The 23,224-nt window shown below is 37.6% G+C and overlaps 1 protein-coding gene across 1 annotated transcript; it reads right to left on the bottom strand.

Annotated features, from left to right (window-relative positions):
• Window positions 1–1,335: 1,335 nt before the first annotated feature.
• Window positions 1,336–2,082, bottom strand: LOC127137405 (extensin-like). Its single transcript, XM_051063870.1, has one exon. The coding sequence runs from the start codon at window positions 2,080–2,082 to the stop codon at window positions 1,336–1,338; it is 747 nt and encodes a 248-aa protein (XP_050919827.1).
• Window positions 2,083–23,224: the final 21,142 nt, after the last annotated feature.

Here is a 23,224-nt window from a genome sequence, read left to right as displayed (position 1 = left end):
AGAGTACTAGTCTTCTTGATCATCAGATTCTAAGACCAGTATTTGTTGGAGCTTCTAGTTCTTTTTACAGTCTTTCTTTGATCAAAATCAGAACTTCTTGGACGTACTTCTTCCTTAGCAGTGTCTGATCTTCTAGCACTTTGTATCTGACAAGTGTTTGTATCTGATAAGAGATCAGAGTCCTTCATTGCTGTTTAGAGTCCTGCATACTTAGAAAAAATCTCGTTAGAGTGCCATTTTTGGTTTCATCCTTTGTTATCATCAAAATCTTAGAATTCTATTGTAGAACCAATATTGTTCTTACAATCTCCCCCTTTTTGATGATGACAAAACAATTTAATTTAGAGATGAAACATTTTTAGAAAAGAGTCTTAGATTAGATTGTAGTGAGCTCCCCCTGAGTTAGATCTGGAAGTTGAGAAGTTCTTACCGGACCTTCCATGATTTGGTGTTTCTAGCTACTTTCTTGTAAATCTTTAAGTCAGTATTTAGAAACAATGTTTGCAGAGTTTGAAAGGAATTAGATATGTTTTCATCAGAGTTGTTTTTAGTTCCTCCCCTTTTTGTTAGAATAAAAAAGACTTAGCAAAAAAAACATATGAGTAAATGATTGATATTAACAGATAGCAATTACAGATGCCAGAAACGCATAGAACATAGAAGCAGAAAACAACAAGCAAAATAGATGAAAGCAACAAGCAAATCAGATAAGAACACAGAAAATCCTAGGTGCCTAAGGGTTTGGAGGTGGAGGCATCCTCTGGAGCAGCTGGGTCAGCATGTTCTAAATGTTGACATTGACGGAATCCTGTTGGTCCAGTCTGGCTCGAACTACCTGTTGTTCTTTCTGCAGCTCTTCAAGTGTCTTTAGTACCAGAGGGACGAAGGTGGAGGACTCCCCCTGAGTTAATGCATCATTTCTGACTTTGGAAGCAGACTCTTCATCCAGACGAGCTGCTTCTTCAGCGGCATCTTTGGCTTTTTCCTCAGCTTCAGCAGCAGCAGCAGCAGCATCAGCTAGAGCTTTGGCCTCAACTTCCTTGATCCTTTGAAGTTCTTCTTGCCTTGCTTTCTCTTCAGCTTCTTTTTGTGCCCTCTCCTCAACTTCTGTGGCTAGAGGCTCCTGGAGTCTGAGCTCAACATCTCTGATGAAGTCGTTGTGGACTTGTTCAGCGAGGCCTTTCAGCTTGAAGGCTTCAAAGGTCATCCAAGTTATCACTCTATTCATGTGAGTCCTTACAACGGAGGGATCACCACTGATGCCAGAGTTGATGGTCAGAGACTTGACCTTGTCAACTCAAGCTTCTACAAACACCTTTATTACTTCCTCAAGGGTTAGAAGGGTGTTTTCTGGTTCAAAGGCTTGGGGTGGAGAAGTGAGGGGCTTAAGTTAAGTGTGGGAGTTTGTGGTTCAGCGGATGTAGTTGGTTGGGGTATTTCAAAGTTTTGAGGTTGGAATGAATGTGATTCAGAGTGGATTGGTTCGGATGGTGGAGGGTAATAGGTGGTTGTGTTTGGGTTTTCTGTGGGTGGAGAGGTAACTTTTGGTTCAGGGATAAATTGTGTTGGCTGTTGAGAGGCCAAAGCACGGTTTTGGAGCTGAGCCAGAGTTGGGGAGCGAGGGTCAGAGGGTTCAGTGTCAGATGAAAGGGTGTAGTAAGGTGGGAATTCTGGAGATGATGATGAGGAGGGTGAAGTGGTTTCGTTCAGAATTTCTGCTTCTGAAATGGGTAGAGATATGGTGGCAAGGTTGAATTTTTGAGAAGGTTGGTTAGATGGTCTGGAGGTTGAGGGAGGAGTTTCAGAGTTTGTGTATATGGGCGAAGGTTGAGGGATTGAGGAAGAAATTGGTTTAATTATTACAGAAGGAGGGAGAGGTACAGACTTACCAGGGGATCCAACCAGAGGTACTGGAGGTCTTGATCCAGAAGATTCTCCCAGCTTTGCTCTCTTAGCCTGCTTTGTCTTCTCATATGGTTCTCGTGTCCTATTCATGAAATCTGGGGGAAATTCTGGCAACCAGTCTAAGGTGAAGTCTAAGATGTCTACTCCTTGTTTGCGCAGATCATCTAAGTAGTACATGACTACCTCTGGAGGGTCGATCTTTGAGAACAGATAGAGTCCATTTGGGATCTTCCTCTGATCTTTAAGAGCTTCCCAGGAGGTGTCCAGAGTTGGTTTGACCCTTACTTGATTGATAATTCCCATGCTCTTCAGATTGTGAGCGTTTAGAGGTCTTCCAGTATCTATCATCACGTCTTCCATGAGTCTAAACTGTATCATATGGTCCACGAGACCGCTTTCAATCAGTACATCAGAAATAAGCCTCCCCAGAGGAATGTAATTTCTAGTCTTCATGTTGTTTCTGGTATCTCTCACGGAGTCTCTGAGATATTTAAAGAGGAGTGCGGGAAGGCATAGCTTTAGACCCTTGTGAATGCAGTACAAAATGCACTTCTGGTCTGTGTTGATGTAATCTGAGGAGTTGGAGGCTGGGCGATGATGGATGGTGCCTAAGATGATCTTCAGCCATACCCGGAGGTTCTGATGTAGTTCCTTGTTCTTGGAATGCTTGCCTTCAACGCTCTGTTGAAAGATTGTAGGGTTTATTTCATGGGAAAAATACTTTGCCCTAGGATTGATGTTGTAAATACGTCTTCCTCCAGCCTTCTCCATGCCCAGAAGAGCGGCAATAGATTTTTCTGTGATCACCATCTTGACTCCCAGAACGTAGGAGACGATGTAGTGGTCGTCAGCATCAGCGAATCTCCAGAATTGTTTTACCATATTTGTATAGACTGGGCCATAGAGACGTTAGAAGTAGTTTTCCCACCCTTGCTTCTTCAATTCATTAGTGAGGTCGACACCATTTCTTCTCATGTTGTCAAAATCTACCAATGTTTCACATAACACTTCTAGCTTTTCAAAGGGTGTTTCAATATGGATATGAGACTCACCATCAAGAATGTGAGTTTATTTGTAAATGGGAGTGGAGACGACGCCTATGACTGCTGGGTTTGGATGGCTTGAACTAGGAGCTTGCTCATTCGAGTGCATTTCTTGAGATAAGTTATACACAGACTGTTGTTGAGAATCCATGAAGATATTGATAAGCTTTTGATAAACGTTAAAGAACTTGAGTTATCACTGCAGAAATGCCTTGAGAGAGAGGAAAACTAAAGGAGATGGTTAGGAGTGTTTGTGAGTGAAAAGTGTGCATTTGTGAAAAACAGCGTCTAAATACCCAAATTAGGGCGCATGCAAAACAACACACATAAATGAGTTTAGCACAAAAACCAAGTACGCACGTTAGAGGGAAAATGATTACAGCTCATAAATGATGTCCAATCCTAAAATCAGCACACTGCTCGAGGAGATCTCAAGAGACTGTTTCTTGATTACTGCTAGATAGCTGTCTAGAAGTTCCAAGGTCAGACGCATGATGCTCCACGTGTTACTTTATCTGATCTTTAGGAATACCAAAGGGTTGGTTCCTAGAGATTTCTAACTCAAATGACTTATAATTGGTAGTAGCATCAGATTCAGATACAGAATCCAACTGTTTACATCAGAGTCTTATTTTGCTATCTCAGAGGCACATTTTACTCAGGACAATTTTGAATGTTAAGATTCTTTAAGATAAAGGAGAATCTATCTTCAGCAAGGGGATTGGTAAATATGTCAGCCCATTGATGGTCTGTATCAATAAATTTTAACATTACTACCCCTTTCTAAACATAGTCTCTTAAAAAATTATATTTTATTTCTATGTGCTTAGCTCTGGAGTGCAAAATAGGATTCTTACTTAAACAAATGGCAACAGTATTGTCACAAAAGATAGGAATGTTACTCTCAAAGATTTGAAGATCCTCTAATTGATTCTTCATCCATAGCATCTGAGTAATGCATAATGATGTTGTAATATATTTTGCTTTTGCAATGGACAAGGCTATGGTTGATTGTCTTTTGCTGGCCCAGGATATCACATTCTTTCCCAAGAGCTGACAGTTTCCAGATGTACTTTTTCGTTCCATTCTGTCCCCTCCGTAATCTGCATCAGAAAAACCAAATAGTCTATACTCTGATGTTTTCTCATACATCAGGCCCAAGTTAGGAGTTCCTTTCAGATATCTGAGTATTCTCTTAACAACTGTTAAATGAGATTCTCTAGGATCTGATTGGAATCTGACACAGAGACAAACACTAAACAAAATATAAGGACGTGTAGCAGTCAGATAAAGAAGAGAGCCTATCATACCATGATAGAGCTTCTGACAAACCTTCTGACTAACTTCTTCTTTTTCCAGAATGCAAGTTGGATGCATGGGTGTCTTAGCAGGTTTGCATTCCGCCATTTCGAATTTCTTCAGAATGTCTTTTATGTATTTACTTTGATGCACGTAAGTGACTTCTGAAGCTTGGTTGATTTGAATTCCTAGAAAGAACTTTAGTTCTTGCATCAAGCTCATTTCAAATTCTTCCTGCATTAGCTTAGAGAATTCTTGACATACAGAGGAGTTAGTTGAACCAAAAATGATGTCATCAACATATATCTGGCATATCATGAGGTCATTATTAATGTTTTTACAGTAGAGTGTAGAGTCAACTTTCCCTCTGATAAAATCATGTTCCAGAAGAAAATTAATTAGTCTTTCATACCAAGCTCTAGGAGCTTGTTTTAGTCTGTATAAAGATTTCTTAAGTTTAAAAACATGTACTGGACAAATTGAATTTTCAAAACCTGGAGGTTGATTGACATACACTTCTTTTGATATATAGCCATTAAGAAATGCGCTCTTGACATCCATTTGATACAGTTTGATAGAATGATTTACAGCAAATGAAACAAGTAAGCGAATAAATTATAACCTGGTGATTGGGGAAAGGTTTCATTGTAGTCAATGCCTTCTTGTTGACTGTACCCTTGAGCCACCAGTCGAGCTTTGTTTCTGACGACTTTGCCTTTCTCATTTAGCTTGTTTCTGAACACCCATCTGGTTCCGATAATGTGAGTGCCTTTAGGTTTAGGAACAAGATCCCAGACGTCATTATTTGAGAATTGATCTAGCTCTTCTTGCATGGCTAGAACCCAGTCGTCATCTTGAAGTGCCTCATAACAGGAAATAGGCTCGATCAGAGATACTAGTCTCAAAGGAGTTTCTTCAGGTACCTTGAAGGTTGACCTAGTTCAGATAGGTTCATCTTTGTTTCCCAGAATCAACACTTCAGATATGTTGAGGCGACTTTTTGATTTCTTTGGGATCACTGGGGCTTTAGTTCCTTCTGAACTTTGTATATCAGATGCTTTTGGTGCTTTGATCTTCTCGTCAGAACCTGCAAGAGTAATCTCCAGATCTGCAATTTTCTCAATTAGCTTTGACTTTTCAGGGTCAAGCTTATCATCAAATCGGACGTGAATTGATTCTTCCATAATTTTGGTTTCTGTGTTGTATACTCTGTAGCCTTTAGAGCGTTCTGAGTATCCTAACATAATACCTTTTTGTGTTTTTAATCAAACTTGTTCAGATGTTCTTTAGTATTCAGAATAAAGCAACAACATCCAAAAGGATGAAAATAAGAAATGTTGGGTTTTCTTCCTTTACACAGTTCATAGGGAGTCTTCTCCAAAATAGGTCTTATGGAGATTCTATTCTGAATATAACACGTTGTATTTACTGCTTCAGCCCAAAAGTGCTTAGCCACATTTGTTTCATTGATCATGGTTCTGGACATCTCATGGAGTGTCCTATTCTTCCTTTCTACAACTCCATTTTGTTGTGGAGTTCTAGGGCAGGAGAAATCATGGTATATTCCATTAGAGTCTAATAAATCTTCAAAAAATTTATTTTCAAACTCTCCACCATGATCACTTCCGACTCTGATGATTTTAGAGTCAAATTCGTTTTGCACTTTGGAACAGAAGCTAGTGAATACAGAGTGAGACTCACTCTTGTGCTTTAAGAATTTTACCCATGTCCAGCGACTAAAATCATCAACAATAACTATCTTATCCTTTGGTACCCAGAATCTTTTGGGTCCTTTGTGATTAGTTTTCCTATAGTTTCTTAACACTTTGGGTTTTCTAGCATTATCAAAGTGTTGTGCTTGTGTATGTGTATAGTGATAGGAAAATGGAGATTTAGGTTGGTCATTAGTAGAAGTTTTATCTTCACTAGGATCATACCCAATTCCTCTTCTATTGTTCTGACTAACCCCATAAATCATGGATGCCATTCTGCTTCTCTCTATCCCATTCTTCAGAAACTTTTGAAAAGATTTTTCATATTTATAAATTGTTGTGTTTGAAGTTTGTGGAGCTTGAGATAACGCTTCTTCAAGTTTTAAACATTGTTTATTTGTGGAATCACTTTCTAGTGTCAAAATTCGGTTTTCATCTTTTAGGTTTGAAACTGTTATCTCAAGTTTACCACACTCTTCGAGAGTTTCTTCAAGCACCTCTTTAACTGCTTTAAATTTTTGTTTAAGTTTCTGATATGAGTTTAGAGTTTCAGATAGGCATGATTCAAGGTCAGATCGAGAAAGATCAGAAAATACCTCTTCGGATTCAGATTCTCCATCTGAAGTATTCTTGGATGTGGTAGCCATGAGTGCCACATTTGCCTGTTCATCAGAGTCTGATCCTGATGAGTCAGATCCACTGTCGTCCGAGGTAACCATCAGTCCCTTTTTGGTTCTAAAGGAATTTTTCTCGAAGTTCTCTTTTCTGGAGCTTTATTTCTTCAACTTGGGACATTCGTTTCTGTAATTACATGTTTCTTTACATTCATAACAAGTTACATCTTTGTTAGATTTACCTTTTGAATATGGTTCTGATCGATCTCCTTTGGATCTTGGTTTTCTGAAGTTATTATTTCTTTTTCTCCAGAGTTGTTTTACTCTTCTGGTTAGAAGGGATAATTCTTCCTCATCATCAGAATCTTCCTTTTCAGAGTCATCAATGTCTTCTTCTTCTTCAGCCTGGAAGGCTTTGTTTCTATCAGACTTGCGCCTTTCTGATCTGGACTTTAGTGCTACAAACTTGATCTTCTTCTGAGGCTCATCTTCCTCCAGTTCTATCTCGTGACTTCTGAGTGAACTGACGAGTTCTTCAAGGTTGATGTTGTTCAGATCCTTTGATAGTTTTAAGGTTGTGACCATGGGTCTCCATTTCTTTGGCAAGCTTCTGACGATCTTCTTGACATGGTCCGCAGTTGTATATCCTTTATCTAGAACTTTGAGTCCTGCAATTAAAGTTTGGAATCTAGAAAACATTACCTCTACAGCTTCATCGTCCTCCATTTTGAAGGCTTCATATTTCTGGATTAGAGCCAGAGCCTTTGTTTCTTTGACTTTAGAGTTTCCTTCGTGAGTCATCCTAAGGGAGTCAAGTATTTCTTTGGATGTTTCCCTGTTGGTGATTTTTTCATACTCATTGTAGGAGATAGCATTGAGAAGTATCGTTCTAGCTTTGTGACGATTCTTGAATTCACGCTTCTGATCATCTGACATTTTGCTTTTGGGAATGGCAACTCCAACATCTGTTACAGGTGGTATGTAACCAATTATGACAATGTCCCAGAGATCAGCGTCGTAGCCCAGAAAGAAACTTTCAATTCTGTCTTTCCAATAATCGAATTTCTCTCCATCAAAGACTGGAGGTTTAGCGTTGTAACTATCTCTTTCATTGGTGTTGGCCATAGTTTTCTCGTTTTGGATCTCTCTACACTGTTAAGTGTTTGATTAGAAAATCAATAACAGAGCCGAGGCTCTGATACCAACTAAAGGTGAGAAAAACAAGAAAGGGGGGTTTGAATTGTTTTGAAAAATAAAAGCTTTTTAAAGAAATAAGAACACACAGAAATTTATACTGGTTCGCTTAGAAAACAAAGCTACTCCAGTCCACCCGGCTAAGGTGATTTCGCCTTCAAAAAGGACTTAATCCACTAATCTTGAAAGATTACACAACCAATCGTCTAAGAGAATAATCTCTCAGCCCTCTCAAGTATACAGATTGCGCAGAGTCACTTGAGGAACAAAAACAATTTAATCAAAATAGATTTGTAATGTAAGGTGCTTCTAAGAGTAAGCAAGTCTTACAGCAAAGTATTAGAATAAGAGGTTTTTCACGTAAGAGTAGCAGCTCATGAAAAAATGAGAGAGAATATGAATGACTTTTCTGGGCATTGTTGTTGTGTCTCTCAGTGAGGTAGACTGTCCTTTATATAGTAGTGAGAAGGACGTTGGAGTGATGACAAAATCTTGGTCTTTGATGAGTATTCAATGTCATTACTTCTGTGTTTCTTGCTATAACCATTTTTTCTCCCTGATTAACTTCTTTCTTAAATTACTTCCTTTCATTTTGAGAATTATTTCCGTTACTCTTTCTAGACTTGGTGAATCTTCATTAGAGTCTTGTTGTATTGAAGTCATTCTTCAAAGGGTGATCACGTCTAAATTCATCAGAGCTTCTCAGAGTACTAGTCTTCTTGATCATCAGATTCTAAGACCAGTAGTTGTTGGAGCTTCTGGTTCTTTTTCCAGTCTTTCTTTGATCAGAATCAAAACTTCTTGGACGTACTTCTTCCTTAGCGGTGTCTGATCTTCTAGCACTTTGTATCTGACAAGTGTTTGTATCTAATAAGAGATCAGAGTCCTTCATTGCTGTTCAGAGTCCTGCATACTTAGAAAAAATCCCGTTAGAGTTCCATTTTTGGTTTCATCCTTTGTTATCATCAAAATCTTAGAATTCTATTGTAGAACCAATATTGTTCTTACAACCATATCTTCACTTCTTCCTCTTTGGCCAAAGTACCCATTGAAGAGTAACCAGTTTCTTGGGAACTCCACATGTAGTAGTTGTCTTTAGACCTGACTCCTTTCATGATCACTTCATTTTCATTGTTAGTAATCCGACATTCAGTTCTAGTGAAGTTTAAATTTAGACCTTGGTCACACAGTTGACTGATGCTTATTAGATTAACAGTTAATCCCTTAACAAGTAGGACATTGTCAAGGTCAGGAACTCTAGGGAAATCAAGCTTACCAATCCCCTTGATTTCACCCTTTGCTCCATCACCAAAGGTTACATAACTTGTGGCATGAGGATGAAGGCTAGTTAGCAGGTTTTTGTTTCCAGTCATGTGTCTGGAGCAACCACTGTCAAAATACCAATCTTCTTTGGCTGAAACTCTGAAGGAAGTGTGAGTTATCAAACTTGTAACATTAGTCCTAGGAACCCATTTCTTTTTATTGACAGGTCTGTGATGTTTGGGTTTAGGTTGATAATGAGCAGGCTGAGGGTAACCATACAACTTATAGCAAAAGGGTTTTATGTGGCCAAACTTCCCACAGTAATGGCATCTCCATTTTCAGTGTTTCCCTTTTTGCTGTCTTCCTTTATGATGTTGTGACATGTGATGTTACATCACAGGTTTTCTATCAATATGGCTGCACTTAGGTTTGGATTTAGGTTTGCCACCAGTGTAACTGCGCTCATGCCAGATTTGTCTCCTGTTGTTTGACCAGTCTGGAGAATCTTGTCTAAGGTGTCAGATCCATTGTTAAGCATTCTTACATACTTGGTCATCTTATCCAGTTTAAAATGTAAGAGTATAGCTTCAGTCTTCAACTTGGAGATGGTTTCCACATGTTCTCCTTTCTCATTCTCCAGCTGAGCTATCACTTTCTTCTGACTTTCAACTTGTCTACACACTTCTGCACTTTTGAGACATAACTCTCTATAGGTAGTGGCCAGCTCTTCAAAGGTCACTTCATCATCACTTGAATATTCATCAGAACCCCATCTTCTAGTCAATGCAGTCATAAGATTTGCAGCTTCTTCTGTTTCACTTTCATCAGACCAAATGGCAGCGAGACTTCTCTTCTGTTTCTTGAGGTAGGTCCCACATTCAGTTCTAATATGACCATACCCATCACATTCATAACACTGAACTCCTTTTCCTTCTTTGGTATTTTCATCTGACCTTGTCCTTCTTCCAATATTGTTGGATTTACTGATGTCGGATGTGATGTTCTTGAAATTGGCCTTAGATCTTCCATCCATCTTTTTCATAACTGTTGAACTGTCTTCCCAGCATTGCTACATCATTTGCCAGATCTTCATCAATATCTTGACCACCTTCCTCATCTTCCCCTTTAGTGTTTGACATGAAGGCTATGCTCTTGGCTTTCTTTTCAGATTCATCACACATTCCCATCTCAAATGTTTGGAGGGATCCAATTAGCTCATCAACTCTCATATTTGAGATGTCTTGAGATTCTTCTATGGCTGTCACCTTCAGAGCAAATCTCTTAGGGAGTGACCTGAGTATTTTCCTTACTAACTTTTCATCTGGAGCATTTCATCCCAATTTTGGTCATTCATTCTTAAAATAGTATAAACATGTCCATTACAAAATACAAATATAAAAAAAATTTAAAAAATTACATCTTTACAAAAGTTGACTTTTGGTTAACTATTGACTTTTTGGCCAACCAGTTGACCAAAGTCAACCATTACATTCTTCTTCCTAAACCTAATGATAATTACATTTTGTCCATGCATGATTCCATGAGCCTCCATTGTTGCTTCATAATCAATAAATACCCTTGTTACAAAATGACCACACCTAGCCTTTGATTTGATCATTTATCTTGCAACTTTGCCACAAACCAACCATGACAAATCAGTCTAAAAACAAACCAAAGCCTAAACTCATAATAATTAAAAAGATTAACATATACACATCCATATCCAAAATAAATAATGCACATGATACATCAACAATCCATTTACAACTCACCATGACATCAATAGATTCAACATCATCTCATAAACTTTGCCCTTCCATGAGTCCTCCTACTGCAACCTAACATTACTTTTCCCCCCAGCTAAGGGAACTTGCAACCTTGTTTGTTCATCATCAGCAACAACCCATACTTGCATCACCTTATGACCCTGCATCAGCCTGCACATACAAACCTTGGCCCTGCAACATGTTACATCCCTTACATCCTGCACAAACCAGACCTGGAATTTCTTGGCTTGAATTGTATCAAGGTCATGGAAATATCATTCTACACAATACCCAAGAACCTGTATCATATCTGTTAGGTTTGTCATATTGTGATTGGCTTCATTTTGGAAAAACAAGTATATTTTACAAATGTTAAACAAGATGTCCTGACATGTTGTTTCAACATTCAGCGTAACTGAGCTTAAGTTATTTGTGAGATTTAGTCTCTTTAATGATTTATCTAAATATTCTCATAAGATTTAGGTCTAGTATATTATTGTGTGTTTTCCTTGTACCTGAAGAATATTGTATCTTAACTTGTTTAACGAAGTAACAATGTCTAGACATTTTAGGAAACATTTGATTTGATTAAAATCATATCTTCAGAAGATTGAGTAGAGATCTTGGATCTGTTGCAAATTAAAGACCGAAGCCCATGCCTCTCACTGCTATTTATAGAGGAGTTCTAAACCTAAGAAGGTATCGAAGCATTGTAGTATTTTGTTAGCATTAGGGTTTCGTGTGTGTTCTTTGTGTGAGCCATTTGAGTATCACATTGATACTTGAATTGGACCCGGTGTATTGAGTTGTAACTAACAATCCCTCAAAAGCTTTTAAGAAAGAATGGAATGTGTTCTTCAGTTGTTAGTTATCTTGTGGTTGAGGGAAGTGAGGGGGGATCATATCTAGGTATGTCCTAGATAGAAATGTCTACAAGTAGAGATTAGGTGAGAAGTCTGTAAAACCTGAGGTTGTTTAGGATTTCAAACTAATTATGTGATAGTGGATTTTCTTCCTAGCTTGGTAGCCCCCGGATGTAGGTGTCGTTGCACTGAACTCGGTTAACAACTGATTGTGTTATATACTGTTATATCTATCATGTTATTGTTTTTGGTGTGATAATGTGCAGACCCTGAGGTTGTGATATCGTGTACGACATCAGGGATATGCTTGCCAAAATTTCAATTGGTATCATAGCAGGCATCCTGCTCTAATTCTGGGTGAGATTCAGGGAAGATACTTTCTGTCTCCATGGACAAGGAAGGAGGATTTATCAACAAACCCACCATCTTAGATGGATCTAACTATGACTACTGGAAGGCAATGATAGTGGCTTTCTTAAAATCCATGAATAACAATACATGGAAAAATATCATTATAGGATGGGAACATCCTATTGTGAATGACAAGGATGGCAAGGCTACTATTGAACGAAAACCTGAAGAGGACTGGTCCAAGGAAGAAGATGAATTGGTTTTTGGAAACTCCAAAGCCTTGAATTCCCTATTAAATGGGGTGGACAAAAAATATATTTAGGTTGATTAATATATTTATTGTAGCTAAAGAAGCTTCAGAAATCCCCAGAATTACTTATGAAGGCACATCTAAAGTAAAGATGTCTAGACTTCAGCTTGTCACTACCAGATTTTTAGAATCTACAGATGAAAGATGATGAGAATATTCATGATTTTCACATGAGTATTCTTGAAATAATGTCAGAAGAAAAATTGATGAGAAAAATTGTAAGGTATCTACCTAAATTTTTTGACATGAAGGTCACAACTATTGAGGAAGCTCAACACATCAGCTCCATGAGAATAGATGAACTTATTGGGTCTCTCTAAACCTTTGAATTTGGTATTAGTGATAGAATTGGAAATAAAACCAGGAGAATAGCATTTGTATCCAACACTGAAGATGAACAAAACCAATGTGACTTGGATATTGATGAAGGAATGACCAATGCTATAGTTCTTCTATGTAGAAAATTCAACAAGGCCCTTAAGAGAATTGACAGGAAGTCAAGACCAAATGTCGAGAACATCCCTTTTGACATCAAGAATACTAATGACTTCCAGAAAAGAACAAGAATTGAAGATAGATCCAATCAAGGTAAAAGAAACTAGTGGCATGGGTGTGAAGGTTTTGGACACATTAGAGCTTAATGTCCTACCAATCTCAAGAAACAAAAAAAGGTATTGCCTGTCTCTTGCTCTGATTAACATGTTACTGCTCTAACTGGGAGATATGAATCTAAAGAAGATTCATGCAATGAAGAACTATCTTATGAGGAACTGGTTGCTTCCTACAGAGAGCTATGCATCAGAAGTGAAGAAGTATCCCAATTGGGAGAAAAAAAAAAGAAAATTATATCTTAACTGCAGGTTGAAAAAGAATGATTTCAACGCACCATCTCGGATCTCCAAAATGAGGTGATACTGTTGACTTCCAAACTTAACAACATGACAAAAACTGTAAGAATGCTAAACAAGGGATCTAACATGTTAGATGAAGTTTTGCAAATTGGAAAAGTAATTGGAGATCTGAGAGGGTTGGCATTAAAAATTAATCACTGCATAGCCAAAGAGAATCATGCCAGTCATCAGAACTCTCAAACTAAAGGAAGATCATCATGCCAGTCATGTCTGAATCCGTAATGTCTAAATCTATGGCTCAAGATAATGCAAGAGGTTGATTCTAGGGAGGGAGTCTAAACCTGTAATGTCTAAATCTCTGGCTCAACATCATGCCAGTCATCAGAACTCTCAAACTAAAGGAAGATCATCTTGTTAGAGATGTCATTACTATGGAAAATATGGTCATATAAAGCCCTTCTGTTTCAAATTGTATGGTTATCCAAGGTACCCAACATAACCTAGGGTTAATCAAAATAAAGAGTGGATACCTAAGCCTTCCAACACCAGCTTTATAGCTCACACCTCTCTTAGAGCTTTAGGTAGAGAAGACTTGTATTTTGACAATGGATGTTCTAGATAAATGACATGTGTCAAGAAGTTCCTTGAAAGCATCAAGCCATGCTTAACTAGCTATGTCACGTTTGGAGATGGGGATAAAGGATAAATTAAAGGGGTTGGAAGACTAGCATGCACTGGACTCCCAAGTCTCAATAATGTCATGTTACTAAAAGGTTTGACTGCTAACTTGATTAGTATTAGTCAACTGTGTGATGAGGGTCTTAAAGTTAACTTCACAAAATCAGAGTGTCTTGTCACTAGTCTAAGGACAACTGTTACTTATGGTCCTATAAAGAAACAAACCACACTTCCACATGCCTGATATCCAAAAAAGACGAAGTTAAACTATGGCACCAAAAAACTGGACATCTACATTTGAAGGGAATGAAAAAGATTTTTTAAAAAGAAGCCATCAGAGGTATTCCAAGACTCAAGATCGAAGAAGGTAAAATATGTGGTGAGTGTCAAATTAGGAAGCAAACCAAGATGTCACATCCAAAGTTACAACATCAGACGACTTAAAAAGTTTTGGAACTTCTTCATATGGACCTAATAGGGCCTATGTAGGTTGAGAGCCTTGGAGGGAAAAGGTACGCTTATGTAGTTGTTGATAATTTTTCAAGATTCACTTGGGTGAACTTCATCAAAGAAAAAATAGATGTCTTTGAGGTGTTCAAAAATATACGTCAAAGGATTCAAAGAGAAAAGGAAAGTGAAATCATCAGGATTCGAAGTGACCATGGGAAGGAATTTGAAAATAGCATATTTGCTAATTTTGATCCTCTGAAGGTATTGGTCATGAGTTCTCCTCTGCTATCACCGCACAACAAAGAGGGGTGTTTGAACGCAAGAACAAAACTCTCTAAGAGTCAGCTAGAGTCATGCTTCATGCCAAGCATTTACCCTATCATTTCAGGGCTAAAAAAATGAATACTGCATGCTATATTCATAATAGAGTCACTCTAAGAACAAGTACCTTAACTACTCTCTATGAACTATGGAAAGGAAGGAAGCCCACAATCAAATATTTTCACGTTTTTGGAAGAAAATGCTACATCCTAGTTGACCGTGAACAAAGAAGAAAGATGGATCCCAAAAGTCATGAAGGTATATTTCTGGGGTATTCTGCAAACAACAGAGCCTATAGAGTCTTTAATTCCAGAACCAGAGTTATGATGGAATCCATCAATGTGGTAGTGGATGACAATACCTCAAAAAAAGGGACGAATGTTGAAGCAGATGTCGAGACATCATCTCAATAGATTAACTCAACTGAAAATGAGGAAGGTATTAAATAAGACAACAAATCAGGAGGTGTTGAACCTGATAACCCCCATGTCAACAAAGGTTCCCCCATCAAAATATAGAAAGAACATCCAACAGATCTCATAATTGGAAACCTTAATGAATGGGTCACCACTAGATCTAGAGATGTGATCTCAAATGCTTGCTTTGTTTCTAAGTTTGAACCCAAAAAATGTGAAGCTTTGAGTGACGAATTTTGGATCAATATAATGCAAGAGGAATTAGGTCAATTTATAAGAAATGAAGTATGAGACTTAGTTCCTAGACCTAAAGGAATGAATGTTATTGGCACAAAGTGGATCTACAAGAATAAATCGGATGAAAAAGAGAATGTGACCAGAAACAAAGCCAGACTTGTTGCTCAAGGATACATTCAAATTGGAAGGGTCGATTATGATGATACTTTTGCCCATGTTGCCCTCCTTGAGTCAATAAGACTATTGTTAGGAGTGGCTTATTTACTTAAATTCAAACTATTTCAAATGGGTGTGAAAAGTTCCTTTTTAAATGGGTACTTGAATGAAGAATTCTATGTTGAACAACCTAAGGGGTTCATAGATCCAAACTTTCCAGATCATGTTTATAAATTAAGGAAAGCTATTTATGGATTAAAGCAATCGCCGAGGGATTGGTATGAGAAGCTCACTGAGTACCTTGTTAACAATGGAAACAAGAAAGGAGGAACAGACAAAACTCGATTTGTTAAAGAAGAACATGGTAAACTCATGATAGCTCAAATATATGTTGATGACATTGTGTTTGGAGGGATGTCGAACCAGATGGTACAATATTTTGTCAAGCAGATGCAATCTAAGTTTGAAATGAATCTTGTTGGTGAATTGACATACTTCCTTGGACTCCAAGTCAGAGAAATGGATGAGACTATATTCATCTCCCAAAGCAAGTATGCCAAGAATATAGTGAAGAAGTTTGGCATGAAAAATGTTAGCCATAAAAGGACACCTGCACCAACTCATTTGAAAATAACCAAAAGATGAAAAAAGTTAAAATATGGATAAAAGTATGTACACGAGTATGATTGGTAGTCTGCTTTATCTTATAACTAGCAGATCTGACATTAGATTTACTATAGGAGTCTATGCTAGATATCAATCTTAACCCAAAATGAGTCACATTACTCAAGTGAAAAGGATTCTGAAGTATATCAATGGAAACAGTGAATATGGAATGTTGTATTCTCACAATGCAAACTCCTTACTAATAGGATATTGTGATGTAGATTGGGCATGCAGTGCTGATGATAGAAAAATCACTTCTAGAGGATGTGTATTTTTGGGAAATAATCTCATATCTTCGTTCAATAAGAAGAAAAATAGTGTATCCTTATCTACAATTAAGGATGAATATATTGTTGTAGGAAATAGTTGTTGTTGTACCCAAAAATTTACCCTCTTCTTTTTTACCTTATTGGATTATGTTTCATAATCATATACATTCATGCATATCAACAAGTCAATACCAAAAGCGCAACACAATTTATTTTTGCAATTAAACAATTAAAATCAATTAAAAAATGCATTAAATTAAATTATGGTTGGTTAAAATCCTAAAACCTCATCAAAACACCAAATAAATGGCCATGAGATTTATCATAGGTCAAACAAGGTCAAAGGACCTTGGAGAAAAAATTTCATTATTTTTTGGAAGCTTAAAAGTATTTTTAAACAGTTAAAAATATGCACAAAAACAATTAAATCATGAAAAATATTAATAATGATCCAAAAAATAATTTTAATTCAGAAAATGAAAGAGAAATTTATTTAATTTTTTTTGGTGAAAGTCTCATATTTTTTGGATCAATATTAAAATTAATATGAATTAATGAAAATAAGTCAAATAAAATGAAAATCGGAAAATTCTAAAAAACTTAGACCACTTGATCTCCCTCATTAATTGAGGTGGCAGATCAAGTGGATCTCAACGCGCGTTCCACAATGGACTCAAGTCAATGCGCTGCAGGGATGGTAATCAAAACCAACGCGTGAGATTAAAACAAAATGAGATGATCCTATGGTCCGAGACATGCCAACACATCGCCGGAGCTACAACTCTGGTCTTCTTCTCCAATGGACCTCACCGGACTGGTCCACCTTCAACCATCACCAAAATAAAAAAGGAGGACATGAATTTAAAGTAAAAATGCTCAGGAGCTCGAATCTGGCCTCAATTTCATCTAACTCCAAGTATATTGAAAGATACAGGGAGTTGAAATTTGAGGATCATGATCTGAGTTGCTTCGATTTGACCTTAAAGCAACTCAATCTTCTTTCCTACATTGGTAGGACTTCAAACAACCAAAAATTAAGAAGAAATATGGAGAATTTAGTGAGAATCAAAGAAATGAAAAAAAAATGAGAAATCACCTCCACTGCAGGTTTAGATGGCCATGATCTTGCTTCCAACTTCACTTAGCCTTGCTCTGGATGCTTGATAAAGTAGAATTGAATCAAAAAGGAAGTAGGACTCTTGGAGATTTAAATCTCAAAATAGTGGAGATTCAAACTCGATTTCCAATGGAAATCCTCAAGGTTATCCTTTGAATGAGAGGGTTTAGGGTTGGGGATTCAAAGCTGGCGCGCAAGTCTCCTCAATTCTGAGTGGAAGGGTATCTATTTATAGCCAAGGCATTGTTATTTGCACACTTGTTTCAAAATTTCAAAAATAGCAACTTCACTTTGCATGGATGCATGTGCGTGTGATATCTCCATGTAATCATTCAATCAGGTCCAAAACCATGTACAAACATTGTGTAGCACCTCAAATTTGCACCTCCCATTTGTATATGCATTTCATGTTTAGGTCATTAACATTGCATTATCATTTGCATAGTCCATCATGTCATCAGGCAAGACTGGTCAGGAGATTCAATTGTGCAAGGCAACAAGTGCATTTTTCCATGAGATCAAAGCCTTAGGGTGGTTCCCATGAGTTCATATGGTTCAAGGATCATTTTGAAGTGGTTTGGCCAAGTATTGGAGGCTCAAAGATCATCAGTCCATGTGCAATTGATCTGAGACCTTGAAAAGTCAACAAAAGTCAACTGTCAATTCAACTATGGATTTAGAGATGGGAAATGGTTAGAGATGCCTCATTCATGTGTAAACAAGTCTCATTTGACATCTCAAACATCAACATTGAAGAATTTGAAGTCAGATCAAGACTTTCCAAAAATAGCAATTGACCTGTAATTTGAACTTTCCAAAAATGGAAAGGTTTTTGACCAACTTTAACTCAAGATTACATCATCAATAAAGCTTCAAATGAAATTTTGTCCAACATGGAAGTTGAAGATATTTCTCTCCCATTTCCAAAAAGTCCAAGATCATGAATTTCTCATGTGTGGTTGATGATATATGGTTCAAACATGGCAAAGTGTGGTTTAGACTTCAAATGAGCATAAATTTCAAATCAAAACTCCAATTTGAGTGGTTCTTTTTGCACATTGATCCTTGTAACATGTATTTTCCAAGCATACAATCATTTGGCATGAAATCTCATTGGCATGGCATTGGCTCATTCATGAAGATTTTGGGAAGAAATTTCATAAACTCATTTTGGTTGAATATATGCATACAATATCACTTCCAAAGCTTGCATGAACACATTTTAAGTGGATTTTGGCCTTGCACATGCACTGTTCACGTGCATGAGGGTGCATGGAGCATGAAATTGATTTTTTGCATTCACACCACAAAGTCCCTAATCTCATTTGCATTTGCTTAAACCATTGCCTAAACATGATTAACATGGACTATATAGCCTTAATCATAACTGATTGCATCACAATTACCAATTCTAGATCTAGATTTCACAAATTCTCAAAAAATTTCTCTCACTTTTTTCTCTAAAATTCTTCAAACCTTAGCATCCTCCAGTGATCAATTCATCATCATGAAGCATATTTGAGCATTTTTGGACGTGGAAACAGAGGAAATCATTGCATTCGAGTTCATGTTCAAGAGGTGAAACATCCATGGAAGTTGAAGCTTGAGTTGGTTTTGTGTATTCTTGAACCTTGCATTCATCATCATTCATCTCAAGAAGCTTATAGGAAGAGATTTGAGGCGTGGCAAAGCTTGGAAGCAAGGGATTTCAAATCTGCTCATCAAGAGGTTACATTTTTGACCTCTTTAATTTTGTAAATCCTTATGTTAAACGTGTAGATCTTTTATTGGTGGTAATTCTGGAACAAAAATGGAGTGATTTGGTGTTGAATTGAGTTAGATCCATGTGATTAAAGTTTTGGTGATGATTTTTATTTCCTTCGATTTGTGCATGTTTGTTTGTTTCTTGTTGAATTGTTTGTGGATTTGTGATGTATGAAGCAAGACCTACACGATGCTATGATCATTTTGGATTTCTGGACGATTTGATTTTTTCTGGAAAATTTGGATGAAGATCTTCATGATCTTCATCATGTTCATGCGTTTTCCAGTTTTGCTGGGGAATTTCCTGCGAAACTTGTTGCCAAATGCATACGATTACCTGCGGAACGCATAGGCGTTACCTGCGGATTTTTTAAAACCTGCATGCGCGCGCTTAGGGTTTGTGTGTTGATATGACGCCGTTTTGATTTGGCGCGCTGGTGAATTCAAATATGGCCTTGGTTCGATACCGGTTGAGCGCATTTCTCACATTGCCTTGTGTTTTCATCATTTTCTTCATCATTTCATGCCTTGGCTTTACATTTCCATTTCAATTTTTCATGAACTTCATAAAATCATATCAATTTGAAAATCAATCCAAATTCATTCCAATTTTTTGCATTGTGTTCCTCATTCTATCTAGTCTTTTATGATCATTAATTTCAAAGTTGTGCCTGGCATGGAAATTATTTTGTCTAAGGAGTTTGAAAATGTATGCTTGCTTGACCTTGCCATGCTATATCCTTTGTGAAATGCTTGATTCTTGTCCAATGAGTTTGAAATTTTGCATGCTTAAACTAGACACATTGCTTGACATTTTGGTGTTGATTTGGTATTTTTATCAATTACCATGATTGTTTTATGATTATGCTAAGTTAGGTGTGACAATTTGTGTTACACCTTGTGATGTTCAACTTGAATGATGTGTTTGCCATGTCAAATGAGCTCCAATTCTCCTGATTTTTTGTATGATGCATGTTATGGATGCTGTGATTGCTCATGATTATTATTGGAATTTTTGGAATCATTTCTGATTTAATTGAGATTTTTCATTCTGCATGGTCACATTTGAGCTTTTAAATTGCCTTGAACTTCATTTGATCATGATATGCTTGTTCCTTATCCAATGCTTCTGAATTTTTGCACACTATTTCTAGACATGTTGAGTGTTGTTTTGGCTTTGGTTTGAGGTTTTTACCATAATCCATCCCTATTTTATTCCCATGCTAACCTGGTGTGACAATTTGTGTCACACATGGGCTTGTTGTGCTTGTCTTGACTTATGCTATGTGATTTCCATGCCTAATGATGTCCAATGCCTCTAATTTTTTGTGTGACGATCATGTTGTATGTCCTGTTTACTCATGAATTTTTCCTAGATTATTTGAATCATTTTTTATTTAATGTGCATTTATTTCTTCTGATATCACAATGTGGACACAATTTGCATACCTTTCCATGTTTGATTCATGAAATGCTTTTGGGTAATGATATTGATATGGGACCTTTTGGAATGTGTTCTTGATTGATTGAAGTTGATTCACGTTAAATTTCATGTTTTGTTTTGAATGTTTGACCCTCTTTTGACCCTAGGCTTTGACCTAGTGGTTTGGACTCACTGTTTGGATTGTGGATTTCAGGTTAAGAAGCACATTACCATGGTTGAAGTGGTTCACTCATTTGGATTGATTAAGTTGATTGATGTTGGCTAACCTTGTGTTGTTTTGTAGGTTTATGCCAAGTTATTTGTGTTGTGCCCATTGGCTTGTGGCTTGCACATTGTTGCCTAATGCCTTATCTGTCTGATTGTGTGATTGACTGTTGTCTGTCTGTTTGTTTGACTTGTAAACTGATTGGTTTAGATTTTTTCAGGTACCTAAGTTGCTTTGAGTTCTTTTGAACTTGCTTTTGCTTTGCTTGGTTGCTTAACCACTGAGGTATAACTCTCTGACTTCATGTAGTCTGGAAGACCTGTCCTGTTATGTGGGCATGCACCTGTCTGAAGCCCTCCTTAAGAGGCAATGCTTGTGAATGTTTACTTTTGTGCCAAGCAGGTAAAGACCTCTTAAGAGGAAATTGGCAGATAAAAGAGATGTGTAATCCATCTCCTACTATTCAGTTGTGTCATTCACCTTGCTCACACACCTTATGTTGATGCATTGTGAATAATAGCCCAAGATCTTTGTTGTGTCAGTCATATGTGGAGAAGAGTTCCTACTTCCTGAACTCCCACACTTTCATTTGTCTGAAGCTCTCCTAGGCCAGGGATAAGAGCTGTGAGGTCTTACCCTCACTTCCCATTTCATCCGCTTCACCCTAACTCTCAATGTCTGGGTTAAGAGCTAACCACACCCGATTCCAGTTGGCTTGTGTTTCACATCCTAACCTTGTATGAGCCCAATTGTTTGCATATAGTGTGTGTGCTTACTTTGTACGCTTGTATGTATTTGCCTGTGTTGTTTAGGATACCTTGCTCCCTGTGCAAGTTAGATAGAAACCTTAACATAGGGATGGTATGCATGATAACTTCTAGGCTCGAGTCGTAGTCTCCCTAGTAGTTTGTGTCTCCCTTTGTATCTGGTTAGGCTAGTCCTTTTTCCCTGCGTAGGGGAACTACGTCGCCCTGATCCTCATACCAGATGAGGTACGTAGGCAGGAGATGAGCAGATCTCTCCGGGCGCCCTTTTTTCTTTTTCAACCCCTTTTGTGTGAGTAGGAGTCTGACATAAGTCCAGCGATTGGCAGTTGGTTTCCTGTGCCTTGTTTGCTTGTTGGAGTCTGACGTAAGTCCAGCGATTGACAGTCGGTTTCCTGTGTTGTTTTGTTTGGCGTGCGTTAGCCGAGCTACGAGTGCTCTGATTCTTCTCCGGTCAGAGAAGATACGTATGCATAGGATGCGACATCCTAGCGAGCACGTTTCCCCCTGTCCCGAACTACGTCGACTCTGATGTCTGTTGTAACACCCTTCTTAAATGCCCCAATAATCAATTAGAACAACAAAATATGAATCAAAGTAGATATGCAATTCCAGGGTGTCACACTTGACACTTCACACCATTCACCAAAATAACTTGTCATGCTCATTTATTAATCAAAATAAACCATTGCACAATTCGCAGCGGATAGAAATCTAACAACATGCAAACCATGTAACACATTACATGTAAAATTGTTCAACAACCAAAAATGAAAACAAAGTAAAACATCCCGTCCCGATGTTACATATACCAGAGCATGACCCACTAAGGAACTACACTAGACTCCAAGCACTAGCGTCTACTCAATCACTGCTCGTTACCTGAAACATAGTTGTAAGGGTGAGTTCCTCAATCGATATAATAAGCATTATAAAATATCATGTAATGCTGAGTAAATTAACACATTCATCACCCTAATCATATCACACATTCAGCAATGGCAACATCAACTCATAATCATACTCAACACAGACACAAAACACACGTATAATATTGGAACACATCCATTCATATTATACGCCATACACACATTATGAAATGAGACTCCATGCATGCGGTACCGACTATTCGTGAACACATAGTTCAACCTCACCGATCTAACCCAGATACGGCTACCAAGCTCACTAGTCCCACTCATTTGAGACCTAGTGACTCACTCACTAATTCCTCACCATGGGAATTAGCTACCACCATAAAGGCTATGCTATGCACGCTAAATCACCTAGCATGCAAACATCAACGACAATCCACAATGGACATATGCTCACACTCTAAGCCATAAACAGTCCATCCACAATTGCATACATAATAGATATATTCACAGCATTATGCATACCATCATACATCATCAGCATATTTATCACAGAATCATATCATGTCATGCCAAATAATAAATCACAGTATTAGCACACTCTACTAATACCTATACTGCTCAAAACAACGGGAAATGATCCCTACTATATCATACATGCAATATATCATTCACCAATATAGGCCAATCATCA

The sequence above is a fragment of the Lathyrus oleraceus genome, chromosome 4, assembly GCF_024323335.1.
Source record: "Lathyrus oleraceus cultivar Zhongwan6 chromosome 4, CAAS_Psat_ZW6_1.0, whole genome shotgun sequence".
In the NCBI taxonomy this organism is placed as follows: domain Eukaryota; kingdom Viridiplantae; phylum Streptophyta; class Magnoliopsida; order Fabales; family Fabaceae; genus Lathyrus; species Lathyrus oleraceus.
The sequence above is the reverse complement of the archived record's forward strand: the minus strand, read 5'-3'. Positions and strand labels throughout refer to the sequence as shown.